This window comes from Grus americana, chromosome 9 (genome assembly GCF_028858705.1).
Source record: "Grus americana isolate bGruAme1 chromosome 9, bGruAme1.mat, whole genome shotgun sequence".
In the NCBI taxonomy this organism is placed as follows: domain Eukaryota; kingdom Metazoa; phylum Chordata; class Aves; order Gruiformes; family Gruidae; genus Grus; species Grus americana.
In genome coordinates, this window is record NC_072860.1 from 21,313,070 (window position 1) to 21,335,738 (window position 22,669).

Consider the following 22,669-nt stretch of genomic DNA (forward strand, 5'->3'; position numbering starts at 1 on the left):
CAGGGAAAGGCAATGGATGAAGTGGGTACGTAGGAGTTGGTGCTGATCGAGGAGCATGCCCTCGTGGCAGGTGAATCCAGCGTGGCCTTCTCTGGTACCCCGTCCTCCAACTTCACTAACTACTTCGAGAGGGACGTTTTCACAGGGTCTTCTTTAACTGACCATTTCTGTTGCTGCCCTGTGCCGAAAGAAGTGCAATATGTTTACATGTGGCATCGTCATGTGTATTGGTGGTAGTGTGATAAAATTCTTGCTCTGCAATTAATTTTGAAATTAGGTAGGGAATTAGGGAAGTTAAGTATGTTTTTGTATATGGTTTTTAAATGCATAGATATTTTAAGCTGCAGAGGGAAAGATTTCATGCTCGTGATACACAAATTCTTGCATGTGACTGTGAAGCAATCCACAGCGTTACCACAGAATGAAAGTTAGAAGAGTGGATGGATATAGGAAGGGAAATTCTGCCCTGAGATTATAGGTGAGCCACCCTTTGATGTGCTTCATTTCATCACATCGCTTGGTAGGAATATAATTAAATGTGAAATTTTTATCCTGCGTGCTACAAATTCTGTTCATGTCACTAACTTATATTAAAAAAAAAAAAGTACACGTATTCTATATAATGTGTAAGTCTTTGCAGCACACAATAAATTTTACTCTTATTTATTAATTTGAAACAGGATTAAAGTGTTTCCAGGAGAAATATAATTTAGGGGATTCTCTGATGGTCGCATTATGTGATGCAAGTGACTGCAGAAGTAGCTGGCTGTTAGGCTCCATCTGAAAAACTACTTTTGTTTCCTAGTTATTCTTAAAAGACTTGTTAAGTTGGGCCGTGCATTGAATTCTTGCTGTGCCCCCTTCAGCCCTCTCCATCCCATGGCAAATTAGTTAACTGTGAACAGCTTTCCTGTTGTTGGTGTAGGGGAGGTTAATGCAATGAGGAATGTCTAGTGCTCTGTGCACATTGTGTTTTTGTGTGTGCTCTGTGGGCAGTTGTGGAGAGGAAAGGAATTCCTCTTAAAGCGGCTTCTGTTGAGAGTGCGGTGGTACGCCGCTCTGCTGCGGAGCCTCCTGGGTCTTTCTCCTGTTTGACATTATTTTTGGGGTGATGTCAATTAGCTACTTGAAACAGAATTTACTGTGAATGAATGAAAAACACTTAATGCAAATGGAAAATGCACAAATTTCAAAGCACGTAAATGTTGAAACTTATTGCCCCCTCTTGTTTGTTCAGCCAGCAGGATTAGCATCCCCTTTTAATGACCTTTTGCACCGTAGTTCATCTTGGAGTTAAAATTTTGTAAGTGTTTTAGACTTTGCTTTTGGTTTGTTGGTTTTTTTTTTGTTTTAGTTTGGTTTTTTTTTTTAAATTCAGTTTTAGCAATACAGTTGATGTATACAGTTAGGTTCACAGAAATGATCAAGGCAGTACATTAATAGCCTAGCAGAGAATTAAAATTACATTAATATTGGGTCAGGACCTTTTCACTGCTCTTGTGAGGCACTGTCAGTAAGTGTTGTTACAGAGAAGGACCAGGACACTTTTCAAGTCCAAGGTGGTGGTACTGAAGTGTTTTTCTTAGAAATGTAGTAATGAGTAAACAGACTTTTATTATGAGGAAGCTGGTGATCTCCAAGTGATGCTTTGTAGCATTTATTTCTCACGCCTCTAGGTCATAGTGTTTCTATCTTCTAATTCTGAAAAGGAGAACCATTAATATGTAAATATTAACTAAATATTAATTAAACAAATGCCGCAGTTTCCATGTATGTGGAGGAGTGTAGTACCATTGCCGTTCGGGGCATTCCCCCTTCTCTCACCTTGGGCTCTTCCCATGGATTTGAAGACCATGTCCACCCAGCTGTCAGGAAGGAGGGAAGGAGCAAATACTGGTTCACTAGAATCTCTTGGGAATTTAAATAAGGAAAATGATTGCTGAGCAAAATATTCTGTAGTTGCTCAATCAAAGCAAGGAAAAAACATTTTGAAGTCTTATTCGGCTCAGTAAGAGATTCAATAACGGAGGGTTTCTTAGAGGTCAATGATTATTTTTTAAGATGATGGAAAGGTAAATGCTAGGTGCTGCTTAAGGCATGTGTTGCCTTCCTTGGTTTTAGTCCTTGTTTTAAGGAGGTCTTTGGAAGTTTCAGTGTTATTTGTAACACATTTTATGAGCATTTGTGGATGGAGTTCAGTATTTAGAAAACAGTTTGCTGTTTTCCTGATCCTCTTCCATTTGGGGCAAGGTTATCTGATTTACTGTCAAGTATGTCCTGCTTCAAACAGCTTTTTTTGTTTGTTTTTGGATATGTGGATTTATTTTTTGTGGTGCCCAGGCAGTGTTCTCATGCTTTTACCTTCAAACCTTTCCCCTTAATCCCTTAGTTTATGTAAGATTATTCTCTAATGATTTCATCTGTAATGAATATTGGTAGTAGGAACCACTATGTTATACAAATGTAGGATCAGGAATTGTTCTGATCACAGATGCATATTATACTTAACTCCTAGGGAGTGTTTAACTTTTGAAGTCACTTATGGAAATTAACTCCATGAGGGTATTTTAAGGATTTTTTGATATAACACGTTCTTTTAAATTTGTTGGTGTTAAATTCAGATCCAAAGTGGTCAATTTTGAAAACACTGGGTGGTTTGATTATGGCCTTGTGTTTCCTATTTTTTTATCTTGCTATTGAGTCTTTTTAGTTGTATGCCCTAGCTAAAACTAAAGTAAGCTACCGCATCAGTACTTAGCCATTTGTAAACTTTAATCTGGATTCTCATGAAGTTCCCCTTTGTCAATATGCGCAGCCAAAAAACCCAGAAATTCCATTAAAAGTAATGCTCTATTCTGTGATAGGGGTTTCTCTTTGATTAAAAGAGTAAGAGGATAGATTTGAAACTGTGCCTATATTTTTTGAATAAATTTCATGTAAGTAATCAAAAGATGGTCTTTAAGTTTTGTTGGTTTCTTATCGAAGCATATATTGTAATCAGTAGGAAACTGAATGTTGTTTTAATGCTTTCAGTAAAAAGACTGGTAGAAAAATAGCTGTTACCCTTTTTTCATCCTTTAAAATAAATATTGATAGAAAGTATCATAATATGGTTTGTGTTACAGGTGGTGTAATACCAAGTGCTGTACTGCTGCCACATCACAATTTTGTGGGGTTTCAGAGAGTAGTTCTGGTAAGGACACTCAATGATTTATCTATTTATTTGTCATAAAAGTGGACTGATAAGTTTGGTACATTTACGGTATTTGCTAGGTATCAGTTTCTGCAGTCCGCTGAATCTTTACATTAAGTGTTCTTTTATTCAATGGTCTTTAACAGCTCCTTTTGGAACTGTTACTGTCTCGTGTTAAATCCATATTCATTTTGTTGAGAGTTGTTATGATATAACACATCAATTCACAGCATGGAACTACTAATAAACAGACCTTTTGACAAAACACCTTGTAAAAACTGTATTGTCTACTTGAAGCCTGATGAAGCTATTGCCTTAGTGTGTATCAATTTTTAAAAAAGGGTGAAAAGTTACTGTGTTTTTGATTATAGTGTGGTTTTGGGTGTTTTGGGTTTTTTTCCAAGTACTAAAGTCTTGGCTTCCTAAAGGAAAATATGAATATGTGGTTCAGAGGGCAAACATACAGACCGTGTGCTGTTACTAGTCTCTTCTTAAATTTAATGTACACTCACGATTTTGCAATTGTTTTCTTTAAATGTATGTAACTGCAATCCTGCTATCGTTTCTTTTGACTTTGCGTACTTTCCTTAAACGTATTTTCTTATCTCTTCTCCATGGCTAGAGTTACAAGGGAGATGAGATTACCTTACTTTTTCTAATAAAGGGAAAATTAGTTCTGAACCAGTCTGCCAACAGCAGTGCTTACGTATTGTGCAAGAGCACAATTGAGTATTTGTTCTTTCAGCAGTAGATAACTGATACCACATTTGTATCTGTAGAATTTTTAATATATGCTGTAATTTAACAAATGTCTTGTGGGTGTAGCAGATGTCTTGTCTTTTCGTTTTTCTCCCCCCCCCCTTTTTTTTTTTGAGTCACAATCCCTTAAAGTTTTTAGCAGGCTCCATTTGTGTACTATCTTAGGTCTATAGAGGGCACTCAAAGACAGAAGGAGTTTGTTTTACCAAACCTCATCTTGCAAGTAGACCACCACAAAGTAAAGAAGGATATTGCTGACTGTTCTTTATGGCCTTGCTCTTGCAGGGAACTATCGTACTGGCTCTGCTCCAACAAATCACTTAGGCAGTTGAAGTCAACGGGACTAGAATATGTTTAAATATTCTTCTGGATTGATCCGTATCTATGTATACTTTCACAAGCTGTTTTTTTTGTTTTCTAAAACCAAGATAGGGTACACAGGAACTTCTTAATGGGTTTCTCTAGTCAACCAAAGAAACTAGTAGTAGCTCTTTCAATGTTGAAGATATCAGTGGGGAGAGGCTTGCTTGAGAAGGATCTGGAGGCCAATAAATTAGGGAAGCAAAAGGATGCCATTTGAAAATGCAAGTGAGTTAGTGTAAAGATTGAAGCCATTTTCCCTGCTGTTGTTGCATTAGATGGGTCTATCTAAAATATTTGGGCGTGGTATTTGTCCTGGTTTCAGCTGAGATAATTTTTTTTTTTTTCTAGTAGCTGGTATAGTGCTGTGATTTGGATTTAGTATGAGAACAATGTTGATAACACACTGCTGTTTTTAGCTGTTGCTGGGTAGTTGTAGTGTCTATGCTAAGTCAAGGACTTTCCAGCTTCCCACGCCCTGCCAGTGCACAAGAAGCTGGGAGAGCACAGCCAGGACAGCTGACCCAGGCTGGCCCAAGGGATATTCCCAACCATAGAACGTCATGGCCCGGATATAACTGGGGAAGCTAGCTGGGAGGTGGGATCGCTGCTCAGAAACAGACTGGGCATCAGGGGTTTTTTTTCTGTGTGTGGTGAGCAATTGAATTTGTGCATCACTTGGGTTTTTATTATCACTATTATCAACATCATCATCTCCCTTTGTTATCCTATTAAACTGACTTTATCTCAATACCTTGAGCAGGTACAAATAATGCTTGTAGACTTACATTAGAGTTTCTAAATATTGGAGTGGAAGAAAATAGGCTTTCAGATTTGTATGAGAGAAATGGCATTGTGAAGTTTTGAGTAGCATTACTCAAGAATGTTAAACAGCAATTCTGCAAAGTAAAGGCATCACAGCTTTATAAATATTGTAAGAAAAGAAAGATGATGAGAGCTCTTTGGAGTCTGAGAAATACTGAAAATTTTTCAAAATGTTGTGAGCAATTTGTGCAGCACTTATTAAAGTATAATGTCATCTGGAGAAATCATGGACTTCTTCCTCTCTATCATCTCTTTATTTTCAAATAATGCTCCTATTACTGGAAATGGGTGAGCAGAATTTTTCATACGTGGAACCTGTTATTCCAGTGTTTGAGGTAAGGTAAAAATAACCTAACATGGTCGCTTTTTCTTTTTTTGAAAAGCCGTCCTATCTAATTTGTTTAAATCTGAACCAGCAGAAGTAGTTACTGTGATTGCTTAATTCTGCAAAAGATAGAGTAGAGGTCATTTGTGGGACAATTTGAAGACCATTTCAGTGCAGCTGCCTATGTAATAGTAGCCTGCAGTTATAAGCCATGGTGTATTTCCATCTCTGCTGATGTTTTAACTTGACTAAGCAAAACTGTTTTCTCTATGCGAAGTTGTGATCGTGTTTCCAGCTGCACCAGTAGAGGAGACTGTTTAATTCAAAATAGCACCTTCTAATGGAGGTGAGGGATTCTTATTGGACAGATGATGTGTCTTCACGTTTTAGATAGTTTGCTTCAAAGGAGATTAATTCAAAAATTAGTGAGAACGGATGTCTGATGTTGGCCTAAGCAGTCAGAAAGAAGAGGAAATGTCCTGAGTTTGAACTTTTTATCTTAATTGGATCCTTTGTGACTTTCAGCCCATTTGATAAGAATTTCTTCAGTAGACTTTCCTGCCTCTACTGTACTAAGCCAACAGTTTTAAATTCTAAGGTTTTTATGTGTGTGTATAGGCATTCATGCAAGCAGTTGCATACAGCTGTGAAGGATGCTCCCCTCAGTAAACAAAAACTTCATATACAACAGGCTACTTTAGCATAGCTTTTTATATCCCATGTGCTGTACAGACAAGCAAAAATAGTGTTCTTTTAAACCATCTTTTAATACATTTTTGGAACTCACTGCCTATCCCTCTACAGGTGTGTTCAGGTTCCTTTCACTAGTCAGACCCACTGTACAGTGCCAAATTAGAAAGAAGAACATTTGGTACGCTTCTTTAATCTTCTAAGATCAACAATGCAATTGCTTCTACAGATACAGGTGACTTTACAATGTGTAGGAGCCATCTGGGGCTGTGTTATGGCAGGCATGTTCATCGGATCTCTGGGAATTTTTCCTTCACAGTAGTATAAATACGCCTCTAGACTTAAACACTGATGAAGTATCAGAACTTGGCATTCATTCAAAGTTGCCCTTAGTCTAGGATAATTTGAGTTAGGTAAAATACTCCATTTTAACAGACAAGGAAAGAAGCTTGTTTTTATTTTTCAGGGCACTTTATAGAAGAAAAGACTGCTCTTTGATGATTCAGATATTGGAACGGCTCCCAGTTAAAAAAAAAAAGGATATATTGCAGGGTATGGAAAATCTGGTCGATGATGATGACTGTATTGCCTGTCTTTTCTATGTATTATAGACATATCACCTCAGCATATATGCTGTTCTTCATATGCTGCCAAAAGACCCTTGATACAGCTTTATTTAGAGAAAAAAAATAAGCAGATGCTGAAGGCAGGAAGGGAGACCAACTCAATGTCTAGACAACCTTTGGAGGCATGAGTGAGTTTTTCATTAAATGTATGTATTTGAAGGGAAAAATCAATACTGTTTCTTATGGAAATGTGGGTATAGCTGATATGGATGGAGACATTCTCTGCCAAAATACATAGCATTAAGACCTAGACAGTATCGTTTTTACTCATGACAACTTAGTCAAACTTTGAGATGTGGTACAGAGTAGGATGTAGAGATGTAGGGATTGCGTGTCTGCAATGAAGGTGGTTATTGTTGCAGAATCTGAAAGTTACATAAATTAAGGAGATACTTGCAGGCTTGGAAAACAATGTGGCCCTTGTTGCAGAGTTACTGGAGCCGAGGAGTTTTTGTCGGAGTTTCCTATGTCCCGGCAAGGGTCTTGTGTCTGCAGCTCAACTCCTTGTGTAGTTGAGTGTCCAGTGCCCTAGTGGAAGCTGGGACCATGCGAGTCATTTCATTGCCTCTCTCGTTCTTTGGTTGTTGCCTTGCTGCCTTCTAGACCGTGTGTCAGAGGAGGCAATGACAGCCGTGAGAGACCAACGGTGACAGAGTGGTGGCCGAAGAATGCCCAGTCTTTTATTTCAGTAAAAGTAAAGCAGTACTCTGCCCCCATGACCTGTGCCAACAGCCCTTAAAACGTGCCTCTGGACTGCCGTTCCAGCGCTGTCTCAGGCACACGTGCCTCCTTGCCCAGCAGCTGTGGCTGGTGCAGCATCTCTCAGATGTTGCTTGGGTTTGCTGTTGCTTTATTTCTCTATTACTTCTTAATAGATCGCATCTGTATTGCAGATTGGCATACAGTGCAGTGAAAGAAGAGATGAGAACTTTACGTTCGTCTCACATTTTTGTTATTTTAGGAAAAATAGGATAAGTATGTTGATCGTGCTGTGTCACAGCCTAAGACAAATGAATCATTGTGTTCTGTCTGTCGTGCTCATGAGTGGCCGTGCCCAGCCTCCTTAGGAGGGCTATGGTCATGGATATTAAACTCTGACTGTAATACTTGATTTAAGTTTGACAGATAAAAAGAGCTTTGACACTCTGAATATCAAAAATAATGTTTGTCAGACAGTGTTTGTATCTTAATTTATTTCATGGATTTTGAGAGGCACATCAGCTTGGTCTTAGGAAGTACCCAGAAAAGGCAAATACTTCACATCCTGTTCTTCATTAGAAGCCTTATTGGAACTGACTTCTAAGTGTTTTAGGTGCTTCTGGAAAAATTAGGTACTGAATTTCAAAGTCCACCTGAAGTTAAATATTGAGGTGCTAAAGTAAATATGGTTGGTTTCTGATCCACGTACAAATTCATTTTAGAAAAAGGACTGTTGAAGTGTTAAATTCATTTTAATTAGTACATCTCTTTCTGAGGAATACCCTTCATCATTTCTTCCTGCTAATTAATCTTTAATTAGAAAAGAGAAAAAAGTGTAGATGAAGATGGTTTCATACTGCCCTTTTGCACTTGATCTTGTTTGCATTGGTAACTGATGTGTCATTTAAGCTTAGACATTGCAATTTGATTATTCTTGAACAAAAACATGATACAGTTCTAGGACAGTTTTTAAAGACTCAGAGCTGAGGTTTGCACTTTTAAATACTGTTGTTGCATTTGATTTTATTTGGGAATAAAAGAAAATGGTGGTGTAGGTGATACTGGAGTGGTTATGAGGAAAGGATGTCTTGCAGATTAGCAATCTGATAAGGCAGAGATAGTGGAGGAGCGTGGAACTAGACATACCTAATGTAGAGTCGCACGTTGTTCTTTTTTATGTTCATATGACCAACTGCAGAAGCATGTTATCTATTATTTTTGGTTTTACGAAAGGTGGTTGGGGTTTTTTTTTTGTTTGGTTGTTTTTTTTCATTTTTTAAGGTCCTGAACTCATAATGGTTATTTACCTGCAGATTCCCACAGGCTCATTTCAGGCTGCCTTAGTAAACAGGGCTGGATGTGAAAATGCTTGAGTAAAGGAAAGAGTTGAGTTTTTAATCTGAGGGTAAACTTTCTTAAGCCTTCCTTAAAACTCTCCATTCATGCATAATGCTGCAGTCAATCATGAGTTACACATTTTTAAATCTTTTAGGTGAACATCTTGGGGCTAGAAAGAACTTGTCAGTTTACATTTAATTTATTCCAGGCTTTAGGATATGTTTCATGGCTGTAGAGAACTTTGAACACTAAATATGATGAATGTTGGCACATATTTTCAGTACCAAATTCTGCTGTCCAACTGCAGTTAGATTCTCAGCGTGTTTAATATCTGGGTTAATAGAGAAAAACATGTCTAAAGCACAGTGTATTTCTACTGTTAACACTTGTAAGTACCAATCTACCTGTTTGCCATCAGTCTGCAACTCATGAGTAATACTGGCCTTGTCCCAAGTAGTCAGAAGCCATTATAAAAACCAAACCAAACCCCTTGCATTCTTAGGATCATTAATTCATTGTTTTCCCTATCTCTAGGGCACTGTTTGCTTTATCATCTCAATTAAAAACAAAATAATAAAAAATATCTGGCCTCCTCTTCAGTAAGTAGCAGGTTCTGATGTAGTTGCTCTTGATTAATGGCCACTAAAGCTGGAGATGATATCTTTCCTTGTTAACAGTTTATATTTTCCTGACTTGTAATTGTTATAAATTGTAACTGAAGGATCTTCTCTGCGCCCTGTGAGGCTGTTAGGGTGTTTTTCCTTTTTTTTCACCCCATTATGATATGTTCTCATGGGGGTTTTACATTTCACCCTTCATTTCTCAGAAACAGTGGACTTGGAGCTGTTAGTATTCAACAAAACATCTGCCTCAGGAAAAAATTGGCAGCTTCCATGCATTCACAAAGGAATTTCAGAAAAATTATTTGTTATCCCCAAACTAGATGCTGCCAGAGTATATAATTCCAAAACTACTTTTCTCATAGGAAAGGTGTTTAAGACTAGCCTTAACAATGGGAAAACAAGCCAGGTTTATTTGCGTTTAGATAGATCAAACCCTCTTCACCTGCTCTGTGAACAGAGCACCTTGTTACTGTCTCTTTTTTTTTTTTTCTCCCCCCTAATCAAATTGCATGTTTATATCCCCAATGCTGCAGAGTTGTGCTATATCTGATAATTCAAGATCTTTTCTAAAGTAATGTAGGAGTTGGGGAAGATGCTCAGCATTGTAAATTCTTTACTCCAGTGGGGTTCATAGAGCACCCCTTCTCCTGGGTCTTCCACTGCAGAAAATGCTTCTCTTGTTCCATTTATGTGGTTAGTATTATTTATAGGGTCGTCCTGTCAACTTCTATGCTGAAAATAAAACCTGCTGTTGGTATTAGCTTCATAGGTGCTAAAAAAGCTGAGGTGAGAGTGCTCAGGCTCGTACACCAAGGGCAGGGCAAACAAGGAGTTCCTTTGTTGGAAAAGGTCATGTTCGTGTAGCTGTCTGTGTCCAGACTGATGTGTGTTTGGCTTTACTTTGTCTTTCGTCGTTCACCGGGAAATACTAACCAGGCCTCAAAGACCTGCGGGAATGTAGGATAATTACCTGAGTAATGATAGCAACCTTAATAAAACATAAAAACCTAGCATTTCACAAAACAGACTCAATCCAATTCCATGAGGCAGTAGTGGCCTCTAATGGGTGTTTCAAAACATAGACTCTAGCACAAGTCATTGCTGCAGAGCTGGTGATTTTGGATCCCCTCGGCAAGGGCTGCTGGGGTCCCGACAGCCTCAGCCTCACAAGTACCAGGGCTCACCACAGAGGAAGATTTGGGGTCTTTTTGGTTTACTTTTGGATATGGAGAAATTATAGATGTGCAGTATGGAATGGACTTCAGCAAGGAGTTGCCCAACCTTGTGCTAACGTGAGTTGTAGATGTCCACATGGTGCAGAGGGGTGCTGTGAGAAGATGCTGGTCGGCTCTGGCAGGCATGCTGTCGTCCTGGTTTCTGCACTTGTTTGGATGCTGCTAGCTCCGATCTCTGCTGCGCTTTGTTACTCTGCGTAGGTATAACTCCAAATTGCCTCAATTTGTTGTTGTTATGGTAGCATTAAAAAAAAAAAACCAAACCAACCAACCCTTCTTAATCAAGAATGAGGGAACCCACTGCAGTAAATACACTGAAGTGAGTCAGACAAAGGCCTTTCTCCTGCAGGCACTTCAGGACGTGACTCAGGGCACAAGGCTAAACAAACAAGGACAAATAAAATGAACAGGGCTTAGTTGGAATAGAAATCACTGTTATTGAAGATGAATTGAATTTTTTTCAACCACCAGAGTTTATTTGTGCAAAACGTTAGCAACTCGCGTGTTGTAATGGAAAAGTAGTGAAAGAAGAACGTAGAAAAAGAAATGACTGAAGGAAGTACAGATAAAGTCAGCGCTCTTGAAAGCGGTTGGAGAGATGAATTCAGGAGTGCAGAGTACGTGTAGGCAGTGCATGGTGAGGAGGTGAAAACCAGGGCAAATGCGTGATCACAGGCTCAAGATCGTATGTCAGATCAAGAGATGAAAGCTGGAAGATGGATCACCAGCTTGGAAAGATAGCAAGTATAGCGGATAGAAACTGTAAAAGGGTGATGGCCCTGGGAAATAGAAGAGGAGTCCATACACCCATATGGAAAAAATCGCCAGTCAGGATAGGGATGCTGTTGCACGAGTGCAGCGATATTTTTCCAGAGATGCTTTTAAGAACTGCATATGCTGTTTTATTACCATCAGGTAGCAATATAAATATATTAATTATAACAAACAGAATCCGTGCCAGGCTACACGGTCACTAATCACCGTTCCACAATAAGGTTTCCAGAAAAAAAACAACAAACAAACCAAACCAAACCCCAAATAAAACCACAGACAGTTGAAAACCAACTAATTACGACAGTCTGCTCAAACTTCAGTAGTTTTTCATTGACAAATGAGTCGCATTAGTCCAAGCTCAGATTTAATCTTTTTTGTAAGCCATCAGTATGCAGGTCAGCAGCAGCAGCATAGTGAAAAACTGTGTCACTGTTAGTGCACCAATATCCATCAGCTCCAGCGACTGATGTAGATGTAATCACTGTCTCTAATAGAAATAGAGTCAGGGTAATGGAACGTTGTCACAGGATCAATGTCTCCTGTTTTGAAAATAAACCCCCTTAGCTTTGCCTTTGCATTTATGTACCAGCAGGCGACCACATCATTCAATTCAATTGACACAGTCCCTTAGAGCCCTGAATGATCTATTGTGGGAACATCAGGAACAATGTATTGGAAAAAATGGAATGTTCTTGATCAGACTCACAGGCCACGTTATTTGGTGGGTTTTCCAGCAGCGAAAATGACAATAAATCAGCTGAGAGCAGAAATGTAGCACAGTGTGGAGATCTTTAACTCCATTTAACTGTTCAATTTCTACATGTTCTTGATCAAAAAGCTTGAACCGTAGTACTTGTGCTTATTTTCAGTGATGCACGGTCACAAATAGAAGACATTTTTTGGACATCGTTCCTCCCCTCAGTCTCAGCAGAAGCTCTTGATAGGCCTTGTTTTGCCTGACTCAAGAGCTCTTATCAATCAGTTATTTTCTCTGAAATTTTTACACAGTTTGATCCAAGCGAGGATTAATGGGTGTGCTCCCACATTAATCCATAATTAATTTTTTGCTAGGCTTTAATGCAGCACAGGAGATTAGCAGTCATATAGTTGCACGCTTAAAACTGGGCGGTAGAGGTATATTGCACGGGATTTTAAAGAACGTAGCGGGTAATGCTTCTTCCAGTTTTCATCTTTCTAGCACTTGATTCTCTGTCTCTGGATCCAGAGAATATTAGTAGGCCGTTACTTTAGCGCTTAGTAAAGCCATTTAACAGTTTTACAAAGCCTTCTAGAGACAAGGTCTATATGTTTGATTGCAAAATCCTTAGTTTATTTAAATTAGGTATTCCTGAAGGATTGTAGCTCTGTCTAAAGGGACATCCTTCTAATGGCCTAGGAATGGAAGCTCCCCAGCTTGCTTGATGGTACCACTGTTCCCGTGATGGCCCCTCTAATAAGAAGATTTCCCCCTTTTGAGGACAGATGTCTCTCCCTGGAGTCATGAGAAGCGTTTGTCTGGTACTTCCCTCTCCGTTACAGAGTAGATACAGGTTGGCATACGGAGCCTGGAAGGTGCACTTTGCAGGTCATCTTCTGAAGCAATCCATACTGGCCAAGCCTGTACTACTGATTCCCCAGGTAAATGTGCTAATTCTGGTGATCAATCAGAAGTTAACCGTTTCTAATCAATTTTAGAAATGCTGCATTTCCAGTTTTGCTGCCATAGGCATCTGCCCAGCTTGTGCGCAGATAGAGCAGTCTAACCCTGAAGGTCATCCCATCAAGCCACTGGTTCCTCTTCTCTGAAAAATGCCTTTGGTCTGGATTAGGTGTTTGATCAAGGAGAATTTCATAATGTTTGGTTATATTTCCTAGAGTGCTCTGAAAATTATTTAGGTATTGACAGAGGGCAGTGATTTAGCTTTTTAATGATTACTTCTGGACAGTTGTCGTTTAATCCTAGTTTGAGCTGTGTGATTAAAACCCCCTCTCCTTGAATGCCTTCAGGGGAGTGAGGTGGGATGTTTGGGGCTGGGATCTTGGAGGGAGTCAGGGAGGGATGGCTTTCACAAAGTAGTCAAAATTGAGGCAGGACTTTCTACTGGTGGTTTTACTGATGTATGGATGCGTGTTCTGAGCAGCTGGGTTTGGCTTTTAAGTTTTGAAGGAATAACGTATTTGATCCTGAAGACAGATGTATCGGAACTACCTCCATTTCAGCAGGATTGTAATTATCATGCAGAAGAGTTGTGCCTGGAAAGAGATGTTTGTTTTCATTGTTCCCCAAACAGCTGAAAAGTCTTTAAAATAGTGATATACAATACCTTTTTGCTATTCTGATACAGGAAATAAGGAGAAAAGTCTACCCCAAACGCATAATTTCTTCTTGTGTTGCACTGTAACAAGGAAAAAAGAGATTTGAGAATCTAAAGGGCATTGAATAAAGTGTCAGTACCAGAGATATCCATGTTTCTTTAGTCAGTCTAGGGATTTACAAAATATGGCTGCCAAGAATCACTGCAAGATGCCCTATAGCTGTCCAGGAAGATGTATTTTTAACTCTAGAAAGCATAGAAGTTTGCAGCTTTGTAGCCATAGCCCTGGAAATATGATACTGAATATACTGTCGCTCCTGTCTCTGCTGTAACATCCGGAATCCCAGTCTCCTGGGTCACGCAGCATATGACTTTGGGGAGGAGATTCATAGTTCAGTAATTAAATACTACTTTGCTCTAGGCAAAACCAACAAATGGGCTTCATCTGGAGCTTATTTTGTAATAGTACTCAGGACTGCGCTTGGCGTTTCTGGGGACTGAGTACTCAGATAAGTAGACAGTAACTGTTATTTTTAGCTAAGGTTTTGGGTGGTTTTGTTTTGTTTTTGTTTTTTCCCTTTCAGGGTTGTAATTCTTTTTCTTCAGAAAATTTCAAACTGGCTTTGTCATCTTGTATGCTTCGTACTCTCAAATTGGCACGGAAAGACAGAGACTGTTGCCATAAATTAGGTCACTAAAGCTGAAGTACAGAACACAAGTATTTATCGCCTGAGCTGAGGAAAACAATTCAGATGAGGGAAGGAAAAATTATTTTTTTAGTATTCGGAAATGAAGCTATATTCTTGAGAGTAAAAGCAAAGCAGTACAGTTAAAAGATGAACATGAGAAGCATCTCTTGTTTTAAATCGCTAGAAGGAAAACTAGTAAAGCTTGATCATATGGGAAATCAGTAAGAAGGTTCATTAGGTAGAATTACAGATAATTTTTTTTATGCAAGTTCACATTTGGCATAGATTATTGAATCTTAAAATTTAAAAAAGGGCACATTTAAATAATAGCAATTTAGAGACACAGGTAAAAATGCAGAAAATGAGATAACTTTCATTTTGAAAAATATTACACTAAAGCTTATGCTTTTAATTTAAAAACATTTTCCTTTAAATTCAGAAGGTTAGAAAGAATTCCTAATTGCAGATTGTCAGATAGTAGGAGAACTTTAATAAGGGCTCATTTGCATCGTGCCCAATATAATATTGGACCTGGTCTCTCAAATGAAGATGTGTAAGAGCAAAAAGGAATGTTTAGAGCAATTAGTTGATAGAGTTAAAGAAGACTTAATTTTTTTTTCTTCTTTTTAAAGTATAAGAAAATGTTCATTTTGAATGAAATTAATGCCCAATAAATTCTTATGCAGAAAGACGTACAACATCGGTCATACACTGCATGCTTGGCGTGCAGGAACCACTAATTTATTTTACGAGTTTTCCTTTATAAACTGTTTCTAAAGGGCTGTACAGAACTCTTCTTTGGCTGTAGTCTTACTGAGTGCAGCAGCCATTTGGGGTAGACCCACCATGTCTTGGGGAAGAGCCTTTGGAGAACAGCAGCCACCAGCGTTTTGTGGAGCCCCGGGTTAAAACTCCAGTTCTGCAAGCCTCTCACATGGTGAGAAGTTCTGAATCCTGGAGTTTGCCTGGTCCAAGTGGCTGGATTTAAGTAGCACCCTCTTCGCTTTCTTCAGCACCTGATAAGTCAAAGCGGACTTGGTGGCATTGGTGCCTCGCTGTCATCACCGACCTGGATGCAGTTGGGCAAGTGGAGGAGTTTAGTGTGAGGGCGCTTTGCTGGGCTGCGGGGTATTGTCTGTCCCTGAGCCACCGGCACAGCAATCGCGCAGCTGAGTTCAGCAGGTGTGTTTGCCAGCCTGAGGGATTCCCAGTGTTACCTGCAAAGCATAATGAAGAAAAATTGTGTATTGCACGCAGGACTTCATTTTGAGAGAGGTGATACAGATGTAAAGCAGAATTGTAAGAAAACTTTCCATAGGACTTGTATCCACCTCCAGGTTTTTTGGGTGGAATTATAACTACATGTTCCCAGGTTGGTTCATATAATTTGTTGGGGGTTTTTTAACCATCATGGCCATTAAAAAAAAAAAAAAAGGAAGATTCTTAAGCAGCAATTAAAAAAAATTGTATTATTGTATGTGTGCACACATGCTAGCAAAATATTTGTCAGGATTTCTTGTGAAAGAGGAGAAAATAAAAGGACTGGTGACAATATTCCTGTTGTAGGAGATTTATTGTTTCTGTAGCCAGACTTCTGTTTCTGTGGATAAATGTAGCAGTCTGTTTATATCTGAACATTAAACATTTTTCAGAGCTACCCAGAGCATTAGCTGTTCCCTTTAACATAGCATAGTTGGTACCAAACTAATGATTGGTATGTTTTGGGGAATTATCATTCACAGCAGCTTGCCAGGTTTTTCTGTTATCCTACCTAATTAGGATGTGTTAGAGCCCACCTAAACCTGCAGAAATGTTGCTTTCTTAGGCTGTTGTTTGATGATACAATAAATCTAACTCTATTAAATCTACCATGTGTTATAAAACTGTGATTAAGAGATACAAAGTGCTAATCTGATGTATAAACTTTCTCTGCCAGTTCAGGTTTGCTTAAGAAAACAAAACAAAAAACCCCAACAAAACACAACGGAAAGAAACTATTAGGCCAGGAGCCATATCAGGCGGCATCTGTTCTTTAGCGTTTGGCATGAACCTAGAAGAAGAGTACAAAGCTAGCATAAACATGTAGAGTAGAATAATAATTTGTCAGAAACGCAATCAGGTTTGTACTGTTGGGCACCCATTAGCCTGCAGATCTGATGTCCGTGATAGTGGAACTTGATCTCATTACAATGGATTTTACTTGTAAATTTTACCCCAAGTGTGAAAGCGTGTGAATGGTCCTCGAGGGGCAGAGAAGCCCACGTGAGCCCCCGCATGCGGGTGTTTCGGTAAGCGTGTTACAGAAATACAGGCATGTTTTTGCTAAGTGGGAGCTAAGTCAGAGTCGGCGTGCTGGCTCTGGGACAAGAAACCTCATTTCCTTTGAAAAAAGTAGTTTTTTGAATGACTTTTTGTTTGATTTCTGCTATGGATTCAGAGTTGGAGTGGGTGGGTCAGTTTGTCTAAAGCACAGATGTGTGTCTTGTCTGTTCTGACCTGTGGCACATCTAGTTCTTGAGCACATCTTGAGGCCAGCATGAGTACAGACAGTTGACTTTTATGGCTGATACGTTTTACACCTGATCAATTTTGGGAGTTCAGGGACTTTCTCTAGTGACATTACAAATTACCTGGGATATCTTGCTCCTGTGCTGATTCTAATTGAACAGTGGTGTTACAAAACACAAACTCATCCTCTGGTGGTTTGAGATGATCAGGGGGGAACCGGGTGACCCACACTGTAATACAGTTTCCTTGGCACTATGGCACTGCCGAGCGTTTGCAGGGATGTGTGTGGGTTAAGAGAGCTTGAGAAGAGGCGTGCTGAAGTGGACTTGGTTTTAAGCAGTGGATGTCAATTCTGGTGTGGTCCTAGGGACTAGAAGCCCATGAGCACTTGGAGCATATTAGTAAGACCTCATACACATCTTTATTTTTACCTGTTTTTGTTTTTAATCCTAGTTCTACCTGTAAGACTTCTTCCCGTACACTGGGACTGCTCCAAAGTGCAAAACAAACGTAGAGGCAAGTGGAGAGATTTCCTTTAAAAGCGCACTTGGAGCTAAAACAGTAGTGTGGGTGCACCGTGCAGTGCCATATTTCCTGTAAATCCACTGAATGTTTTGAGAAAGACATGGAATTTTTATAAGGGCCAGAAAAAAGACCACAAGTATCTTGTTACATTTTCAGAATGGATTTGGGACATACAAGTGTAAATATCTTCAAATATTTTTAATGGGCCCTTTGCAACTTAGGCTAGAAATCTACAACTGGTAGGAATTATGTGTGATTTCTCTTTTTGGATCATTTTTCTGTGTCTTTTCTGTTATTTAATTGCTTTATCTAACATAAAGAGCAATAATAATATCTTAAGTGCCCAAAATAAGTAGTTGATTGTGTATGGAAATAACAGATCTGGGGGGAATAAACCAGCATTAATGAAGTAGATCTGCTAGTATGTGGGGTATGTATGTGTACATGTATGGGTGCGTACATAAAGATAAATTTCTTTTTACGCCTCTAATTTTCTTCTTTTCAGTCTTTCCCCCTCTATTTCTGTTTCCATTTATATGATGCCACTTTTAAGAAACCTTCCTGTCACCTCCCAAACAAACCCTGGGGCATTAGGGACAATGGAGTTCATGTGGTTCGTCGGCTAGCAGGTTTATTTTCTTTCCCGTTAGTTTTTCTTTGTCAGACATCCATGGCAAGTTGTAACTTCAGCATGAAGCGAGGGGCTGGCCATGTGTGTTGAGCACCGAGAGCAGCATGGGTGGTGGCTTTGGGTCGGTGGGTCCCCCCTCCATCCCACCTCTGCTCCTTCACCCTCATCCCCTCGCTGCTGCTCTCTGGTCATTCCTCACCGGTTGCTTCCCGGGAAGCCAGGAATGGGAAGGCGGGAGGCAGCGCAGTTCCTGGGGCTGGAAACGGCAGCAGCTTCCCCGTTGCGTGCGATGGGGTTCACGCAGCTCTGAGCTGCTGCTTCAGCCGGGGGCCGGCTGGCTTTGCCCCTGCTTGCGAGGGTGGGCAGCCTAAACCCGGCAGCTGGAATCAAGCCTGGCATCGGTTAAAAATTTGCCAAAGGGAAAGAATTATTGTAGCCCCTCTTAGCTGTGCTTCTGCTCTGTTTTCTCTTTAATGTGTTAGTTTGCTTTTGGGATGGGAAGGAGGGTGGCTTGGTGTTGCTGGCTCTTCTCGCCGCTCCTTGTGCCCCTTGCCGTGCGGTAGCCGGACGATGGTTGTCTATGGGTGCTGGCTGCACCACTGGGCCCGTGATGGGGTAAATACAGAAACGAGTTTTCAGAACATTTAAATAAGCACCGACAAACTGAATAAAGCAGTATCTAGTTAAAAAGTGGAAACTTTTGCACCTTTTTCGGTTTCATGTCCTCATCAGGCAAGCAGTATTTTTATTGAACACATTTCTGTTTTTCCAGTTGTTTCGGTACAAAAGGCGGTGTTGCACTGCCACCTCCTGATGGCCGGGCAGGATGGCATGTGGCGGGACTCAGCTTGGCCTCACCACAGCATCTTGGGGAAAAAGCACTTTCAACCAGCCTTGAAAAATGATACTCCTTTGACTTGGGCAGGGTGAATAACACTTTTTTGACAGACAAGCAAAATGTTAGCTTCTTTTCTTTAGCTATCCAGCTACGTAACAGGTAATCTCCACAACTCTGCTTTGAGTGGGGGAGTCCTCTTTATATTAATAATGCCGGTCTTCTCTAGGTGGCAAATGGCACCTTCATCTGATTTCTGCATTTTCATCTGTCTTTTTGCATGATGCAGCAAGATTTTAAAAAGACTTTAAAATTTTAAAAAACAGACCCGTGAAACAGTGCTACGTTTGTGTGTGTATGTAATGTAAAAAGGTTTCTTTATGACTCTCTTTAATTACCTTTTTTTTTCTGAAGGAGAATATTGTTCCTCTTACTACAGAACTTCTCTGTAACAAGCAGCCTTAAATAAAGGTGATTTGCGCCAGGTATGACAACAAAACATAGCTGAATAAAATTGGTGTTTGGTCCTGCACATGGTACAATTGGTTGCTGATGCATGAAATGGCTAAAAATGACGTTCACTTCACCCACTGCTCAATAAACGAGCCCTCAAAGTATATTTTAATTTAGCAGATATACCTTGTGCATCGGGCATCGCTGGGGGTTGTGTGTGGAGTGGGGTAGGGTTCGTATCAGCGCACCTTTACAAGTTGCAGTGCACTAGCTAGATGTTATCGTACTGGAGATATTCTTTTTTCCTTTAGAAATGAGAAGGATTTAAGTAGCTCTGCATTTTTTTTTATTTCCTTAAGACAGTAAAACCATCTTCCCTGCCCTTGGCAGCGCAGTATGCTTGAGCTGCTCTATAAGCATGAGATCTGGGTTTCTGTGGACACGTCCAGCATCATGTAGGACCCCTCATTTCCCACGCAGGATAACCCCAGCTCTCCCACTCGGGTCTGGCCCCAGCTGGGTCTGAGCCCTCCCTGCACAGCTCTCGGACTGTGACATTTCTCCTGCGCCTTCTCCAACCCAAGCGAGCAGTGCGTGCTGCCCTCCATCCTGCCCACCGCCATTAGCTGGGTGAGTGGCTGCATGGCTGGGGCGGGTTTGGGGGGTCCACGTGCTCCTCGACTTGCCAGGGTTCATGTGCGGTTTTGAGTGAACACATTCCTGTTGATGTCAGAGTTCATCCTGTAGCCTCTCCTCTCTTCGAGGACCTTAGTTGGGTCTTTCCTCTACAACATTATGGGACTTATAGGAAAGTCACATCTTGGAGAGCTCTTCTTACTGTCAAATTTGATTGTAATTGGTAAAATTCAAAAGTTAGATGATAAGAACAAGAGTGTGGCCATTTTGTCATATTTCCTTGGGAAATCATGCTAGGAAAAGATGCCTAGAAAGAATATGCCTGGCAGCCTTATAATGCCGATCATAATCTTTATTTGTTGCTCACTGTTGTGTTCACTGCTTTCCCACTTTGAGCAAGAGTGGCGAATGGCCTGACCATGCAGCCATGTAGTGAGAACTTTTTACTTTGAATAATACAAGAAAATCTGTTGTTCAGTCCTTTTTTTTTTTTTTTTTTTTTAAATCAGATCCAGGTCAAACTTTGTCAAATAACAGTAGGAAAGTCTCTTACCTTCTCTGACTCCAGTTCCATAGAAGAAAATGATGGTGGCAGCTGGGTAAAGAGGTTGAAGGTCTCTTGATGGAAAGTGCTGGGTGGATACTGGGAATAGGAGATGGACCTTATTTCATACGATGTTCTGGAAGCTGATGCTTTGACTTGTTTACTAGATGCTATGGAAAGATCAGGATTTTAATATTCAAACATTTAGAAGTCATGAGAATGCACTCAAAAATGAGGCATAAATTTAGAAAAAATACTGTGTTCTCTCTCTTCATCTTCATGTTATATAGACTCTTGTTTCTTCATATTTTCAAAATTTATCCTTTAAAGTATATATGGCCTGGTGTGTTATTTGTCTTGCTACCATTAATAAAATCAAGGGAAGATTGTGTGTATATGTATCCGTCAATATTTTTTAAAGCATTGATTGAAAGCATAGAGAAATGTTACTAAAAATGCTCCATTTAAAGCTTGCAAAAGGAATTCTTGAACTTAGAGACAAAGCCTAAGTGTATGGCTGAGATATTTTCTGATTTTTAGTGGAAATAGTTGGCCTTTCTTTGAACAGATACAGTGTTGTAGCCCATAATGCATCTTTTCACTAGAGCAGGAGTACATGAAAACTGAAGTAGATTAGAAATTAAAAATGAGAACTTCCCTGGGTACCAACGTGAAGGAAGCCAAGTTCTCTGTTAGCCAGACAGAGAGAAATCCAAATTTTTGAAAAATGTGTTCCGTACTGATGATGCTTATTTGATGAAACTCAATTATTTTTTAAAAACCTGTGAAATGAGGCCTTTTTAATACTGATATTAAGCGGCATAGTTCCCCAGTCCATACCAATTTGCATCATTTGAGAATCCGGCCCTTCAATATTTAATTTACTGACCTTTTTGTTGTGGTGAGACAAATGACTTTTTAATGACTATGGTAGACTTATTTGCATTATAAAATAAAACCATTGTCTGTGCTGCCAGGGAGCTACTTACATTATAAATATAGCATTTGCTGAGAAATACGTATTAGGTACTAAAAATATTTAATCGACCTACTTTTTTATTTTCAGGGTTGTGTCCTTTGTTGTGACCTCATGGTTTAACTGGGAATAAAGATGAGTATAAGCAGTGATGAGGTTAACTTCTTGGTATATAGATACTTGCAAGAGTCAGGTGAGTTCTTTTTCAATTCTGGTTCTTAAACAATGCATAATTTATTTGGTATTCATCCGCGACTGACTTTAGAAAATGCAGACTCATTTAATTATTTTGCCAGTAGGCATGTGCTTCTGTCTGAACTGTTTCTTGGTGTTTCTTCTCAACAAGAGAATGAATTCCTGCCAAGTTACCTTCTGTAGCTTAATCAGATTTAGTCATTTGGAGTCTTCAGATGGCAGTCAACCAACTAAGGACTCGCTTGATTGCTAGAAATGCATTTTCCTGGAGGTGGCTTTTATCTACACGGTGGTGATGACACTTTGCACCATTTTCTTTGGGGCTACTTGAAGAAGAAAAAAGGATGACCACCAAAGTGATGGTGCTCCTGTGAGCTGGTCTTGCGTGGCCGAATTCCTTGCGTGGCCGAATTCCTTGCGTGGCCGAATTCCTTGCGTGGCCGAATTCCTTGCGTGGCCGAATTCCTTGCCTGAATGTGACTGCGGGAGGGCAGATGTTGCTGTGTTTCAAAGGAGGAAGGGGTAGCTGTGACCATATGACTCGTATCATTTGAATCTAAGTACAGATGGAACAGATTTTTTTTTTACAGGAATGACTCTTGGGTTCTCAAAAGCCTCCCTCCCTGCAGGATACTTTCTTGGAGGATTTTGTCCTTTGGGGTCAGGCTAGCTAAAGCCTGCTGCTTCTTAGGAGGAAGAGCAAAAGACAGATGAACATTGTCAAACTTGAAAACACACTTCAGGCTTCTTGAAAATGCATATAACTGATGCAACGACTGTCTACTGCTCATGGACTTCCAAAATTGAGGCAAAGAAGCACCAGAAGCAATGGTGGATGGCAGAGTTTTTCAGTGTCTGCTTGTCAGAAGAAAGCAGAAACTCATTGTTCTGCCTGAATTTACTGAAAACTATTAT

General features: G+C 39.9%; 1 protein-coding gene across 7 annotated transcripts in view; it reads left to right on the forward strand.

Annotated features, from left to right (window-relative positions):
* Nucleotides 1-22,669, forward strand: part of TBL1XR1 (TBL1X/Y related 1) — a 117,693-nt gene that overhangs the window by 75,072 nt on the left and 19,952 nt on the right. For 4 of the 7 annotated variants that reach the window (XM_054834961.1, XM_054834965.1, XM_054834963.1 and 1 more), the window contains exon 3: nt 21,650-21,752. In XM_054834961.1, the coding sequence (XP_054690936.1) occupies nt 21,695-21,752 (58 nt within the window). In that variant the 5' untranslated portion in view covers nt 21,650-21,694. Of the gene's footprint in view, nt 1-3,125; nt 3,194-21,649; nt 21,753-22,669 lie in introns of all 7 variants that reach the window. The other 3 variants (XM_054834960.1, XM_054834966.1, XM_054834964.1) reach the window with 1 other exon arrangement.